This window comes from Lynx rufus, unplaced genomic scaffold (assembly GCF_022079265.1).
Source record: "Lynx rufus isolate CCGP_SWC_20201006 ecotype Redwood Valley unplaced genomic scaffold, mLynRuf1.p SCAF_2, whole genome shotgun sequence".
Lineage (NCBI taxonomy): Eukaryota > Metazoa > Chordata > Mammalia > Carnivora > Felidae > Lynx > Lynx rufus.
The window spans coordinates 207,565,045-207,566,674 of record NW_025814834.1 but is presented as its reverse complement, the minus strand read 5'-3'; the positions used below and the strand labels follow the sequence as shown (position 1 = coordinate 207,566,674).

Genomic DNA, 1,630 nt, shown 5'->3' with positions numbered 1-1,630 from the left:
CAGCCCGGCTGGGCACCGGGCATCTGCGAAGCCAGCCCTGCCTGGCACTGGGCATCTCCGGGCACCGACTGGCTCCGGCGCCGCCCAGCTGCTCGCGACCCCCGGGGCCGCGGGCTTCTCCGCGCCCCCTCCCCTCCCCCCGGCCGCCGGGCAGGACGCCCGTGAGCTCCCGGTGCCCCCAGCCCCTTTGGCCGCCGCCGCCGCGATGCTGCCCTGGAGACGCAACAAATTCGTGCTAGTGGAGGACGAGGCCAAGTGCAAGGCGAAGAGCCTGAGTCCGGGACTCGCCTACACGTCGCTGCTCTCCAGCTTCCTGCGCTCCTGCCCGGACCTGCTACCCGACTGGCCGCTGGAGCGCCTGGGCCGCGTGTTCCGCAGCCGGCGCCAGAAAGTGGAGCTCAACAAGGAGGACCCGACCTACACCGTGTGGTACCTGGGCAACGCCGTCACCCTGCACGCCAAGGGCGACGGCTGCACCGACGACGCCGTGGGCAAAATCTGGGCGCGCTGCGGGCCGGGCGGGGGCACCAAGATGAAGCTGACGCTGGGGCCGCACGGCATCCGCATGCAGCCGTGCGAGCGCAGCGCCGCGGGGGGCTCGGGGGGCTCCGGGGGCCGCCGGCCGGCGCACGCCTACCTGCTGCCGCGCATCACCTACTGCACCGCGGACGGGCGCCACCCGCGCGTCTTCGCCTGGGTCTACCGCCACCAGGCGCGCCACAAGGCCGTGGTGCTGCGCTGCCACGCCGTGCTGCTGGCGCGGGCGCACAAGGCGCGCGCCCTGGCCCGCCTGCTCCGCCAGACCGCGCTGGCGGCCTTCAGCGACTTCAAGCGGCTGCAGCGCCAGAGCGACGCGCGCCACGTGCGCCAGCAGCACCTCCGCGCAGGGGGCGCCGCCGCCTCGGTGCCCCGCGCCCCGCTGCGCCGGCTGCTCAACGCCAAGTGCGCCTACCGGCCGCCGCCCGGCGAGCGCGGCCGTGGGGCCCCGCGCCTCAGCAGCATCCAGGAAGAGGACGAGGAGGAGGAGGACGGAGACGCGGAGGAGCGCGAACGGCCCGAGGTGCTCAGCCTGGCCAGGGAGCTGAGGACGTGCAGCCTGCGGGGCGCCCCGGCGCCGCCGCCGCCGGCGCAGCCCCGCCGCTGGAAGGCGGGCCCCAGGGAGCGGGCGGGCCAGGCGCGCTGAGAGCGCGGGGGGCAGGACTTGCGGCCCCAGCCCCCGCCGGCCTGACTTCCAGCCTCCAACCCCGGCCCTGCCCGCTTCGGCTCCCCTCCGGTCCCCCGGCCCTTGCCTCCCTCGTGGTCTCTGTTGTCTGCCCCGCGCCTCATCCTGGCTCAGGGTGACGCCTGATACGCCCTTGATTACTGGGGGACTAAAGGGACAGGGAGAGCAGCGGTAATCGATTGTTCACCTCTCCCCACGTCCGGAGTTTCCGAGAGCGCCCTCCATCGTGGAATTGCCCATAAGCTTTACAACAGGTCTTTGCCCATAGACCACCCCCTCCCTCCCAAAACAACCTCTCAAAAGAAGAGGGAAGAAGTTTCCAGAAATCCGGGAGGGTGGCCTTGGATCTTGGCCGGGTGGAAGCCGTGGTCCTGCCCTTGGCCAGTCAAGCCTTCCTCCCTGGGATGG

General features: G+C 72.6%; 1 protein-coding gene across 1 annotated transcript; it reads left to right on the top strand.

The window, feature by feature from the left end:
- The first annotated feature begins 205 nt into the window (after positions 1-205).
- Positions 206-1,183, top strand: FAM43B (family with sequence similarity 43 member B). Its single transcript, XM_047083379.1, has one exon. It carries the CDS (start codon positions 206-208, stop codon positions 1,181-1,183), a length of 978 nt encoding a protein of 325 aa, XP_046939335.1.
- The last annotated feature ends 447 nt before the right edge of the window (positions 1,184-1,630 follow it).